The 2,903-nt window shown below is 35.6% G+C and overlaps 1 protein-coding gene across 1 annotated transcript; it reads right to left on the reverse strand.

Moving 5' to 3' along the window:
• Window positions 1–1,348: 1,348 nt before the first annotated feature.
• Window positions 1,349–2,503, reverse strand: LOC111440658. The gene is made up of 2 exons (XM_023077581.1): window positions 1,929–2,503; window positions 1,349–1,799 (listed from the first exon to the last, which is right to left on the reverse strand). The coding sequence occupies exons 1-2, from the start codon at window positions 2,501–2,503 to the stop codon at window positions 1,349–1,351; spliced, it is 1,026 nt and encodes a 341-aa protein (XP_022933349.1).
• Window positions 2,504–2,903: the final 400 nt, after the last annotated feature.

A 2,903-nucleotide genomic window follows, 5' to 3' on the forward strand; every position in this document is an offset into this window, starting at 1 on the left:
CCAAAATCCTGATTTCATGTCAAATTTTGAAAATATTTTTGCATTTGAAATTCTTTGCATTAAATCTGATTTATTTGGAATTGGATATCTGATCCATTCCAAAACCTTATTTAAGGGTTTGTAGTTAATTACCAGTCGCGGGACTCCACGTTCCTTTTTTGCCTGGTTGTTGACGTAAAAAGCCACACATGACCAGGGGCCTTTTGATGGTCTAATAAAACCTTTCTGCAAAAGATCATTAATTTCTGCTTTGCAGAATGTTAGTAATTCTTTATTCATCTGAATAGGTCGAGCTTTCGTAGGAATATTTTTCTCCTCGAAAGCTTTGATATAAGGAAGATCAACTATGTGTTGTTTCCTATTCCAAAAGGCATTTGGGATATTTGAACAAACTTCTCTTTCTAATTGAGTTTGTAAAGTTTTGATTTTAGACTGGACAGTCTTATTTTGAATTTGATCTTCTATTCTTTTGAATGAAATTTCTTCCTTCAAAAAGGAAATTTGTTTTTCTTTATAATTTAATACATTTATTGACTAAATAATTGTATTCTTTTGAAGGTTATTTATTTCGCTAATTCTTATGGGAAAAAAAGTTAAATTTTATTCTTTCCTAAGGCTTTTGATTCTAACCCCTGTTCAGTTATTCTAAAAGGATATAATTGAGTAATGGAAGGAGGACCTAGGATTAGTTCTTGTCCTAAGTCTTTTACCAAAAGGAAGAAATTTACGAAGCAAATTCCATCATTGCAAACATGAACTTTTGATAGTTTGTAATTAATTTTGAGTTTGTTGTTGTTAGCACCTCTAAGGCCCTTAGTAGTTTTTTCAAAATACTTTGTAGGTATTAGGCCTTCTTGAATGCAATTTTGATCGGCTCCAGTATCTATGAGAGCCTTTAGTATGATTTTGAAATCATAAATTTTGAAGGTAACGAGAGCGTACCATTTTTGAAATTAAGAAGTGGTGATGGCTCCAACGAAGGAACTTTGAAAATCTTCTTCATCCGGGTTTGGTTGCGCCGTTTCCTTTTGTGCGGGCAGCCTTTCCTAAAGATTGAGAATTTCTTGACGAAGCGTATAAGATTCTGACCTGGTTTCAGATCTTAGCGCCTGTACCTCTTGTTTGAGATTATTAATCTCTCTTTGTAAATCTTGAGTAGTGAGTTCCCTCGGTTTTTCAAATCTTTGGAGAACAGATTGGAGTCTGTAGGGATTTCTTTCTTCCCTTTCAGGTGGCTTAGAGATTGTCATGGCATCTCTAAGTCGTTGAGCAATCTTCTGTTGAATTTCTTGGTCTTGAACTTTTTCTACTACTTCGAGTAGAATTTCTTGATCCTTGGTAAGGACATTTATGCATCCTTCGCACGTCCTTTTTCCTTCTTGTTCTGATTCGTATTCTGTGCTAGAATATAATCAGATTCTTCTTGGAGTTTGAGGATTTCTCCCTTGCTCGATTGCTCTGAGTCGGTTAGGGTTAGTCGTAATAGCTGATTTTTCAGCTCTTGATCTATATCCAACTCATTGATCTTTCCTCTGATTGGACACTTGTTAGCATAGTGTCCTTCTTCACGACATTTGAAGCAAGTTTGCTTTTTCTTTCCTCTATGGGTTTTTGTAGGAATATACTTCCTTCTTGAATATGTTGGCTTCTGAGACTGCACGGGCTTACTCCGATATGTTTCTCTAGGCCTGTATGAATGATAAGGTTTTGGATGCGTCTTAACCTTCTTTCGTCTGGAGGTTGAGGGAGCTTCTATTCCCTTGCATCCATATTGATCGCAAAATCTACCAAGCTCTTTTCTGTTTGATATCGAAGAATTGAGCTTGTTTTGAATCTTTGACTCATTACAAAGTCTGAGTCCTTCTTCTATGATGAAGAATGCTATGGATCCGTATGAGAAAGTTTGTCATGGAATTGTTCCATTGTACTTTGTCTTAAGACCATCTTTGATCCTCCTTGAAAAGTGTTTTGGTAGTCCATTGACGAAATTCTCTTTCCAGAATTCCAACGAACTATCTGTTCTAATAAGAACTTTGCTGAAGTACATGTCTTTGTACCACCTGAAATCACCTAAGGTAGGGCATTTCAGATTCATGAGTATCTCGGCGGATCTCTCCTGGTATTTCAGAGGGTCGCCGACGAAGAATTCTATGAGGGTATATATGAGGGTGTTGACAGCATCCTCTACTCTTTCATGTTGTACTTCCGTCCTAGTTGATGGACCTTCTTCTTTGATAATTTGAGTAGTTGGCCTAATGACATAGTGGTTTAATATCTGTTGGCGGGTTGTTTCATCGAGATATTTGTCCCACCAATCTTTGAGTTGCCCAGTAAATCCGGTTACCAAAACTTGAGCTATCTGATGGTCGGATTTATGGCGTTGTAATTTATACGCGCCTGCGGCCATCATCATCTCATTGACAACATTCATTATCAGATAGTCAGATAATCCATCGATATTCCATTCATAGAATATCATACAGAGATTATTCCTACCCTTCATTTTTTATTACTTAGAACTTGTTTGTGTGTCATTTGGATCCTTTTCAACTATATATACATATGATCATTGTACTAAACCAAAGATACATTTTTTACGACTTTTAAAGATAGATTTTTATGAAAAATGCTATTAAAAGAAAATGAAAAAAATTGAAACGATATTCACGGTGTTTGTTTGTTAGGTTAGGCTTTATTTAGCAAAGAATCACACACATCCCCAAAGTTAGATTACCTTTTTTTCTCTCCCAACGCCAATCACATACTTTTCCTAACTCCATTGGGATGTCTCTTCTCAAGTTTTTCTCTATTTTAGTGCTCCAAGTTTTTGAATAAAATCCGTATATTCATTTTGAAGTCAGTATTTTATTTTTAGATATCAACTTGGATATTTTATTGCATAC

Source organism: Cucurbita moschata, unplaced genomic scaffold (genome assembly GCF_002738365.1).
Source record: "Cucurbita moschata cultivar Rifu unplaced genomic scaffold, Cmos_1.0 Cmo_Scf00718, whole genome shotgun sequence".
Classification (NCBI taxonomy): Eukaryota; Viridiplantae; Streptophyta; class Magnoliopsida; order Cucurbitales; family Cucurbitaceae; genus Cucurbita; species Cucurbita moschata.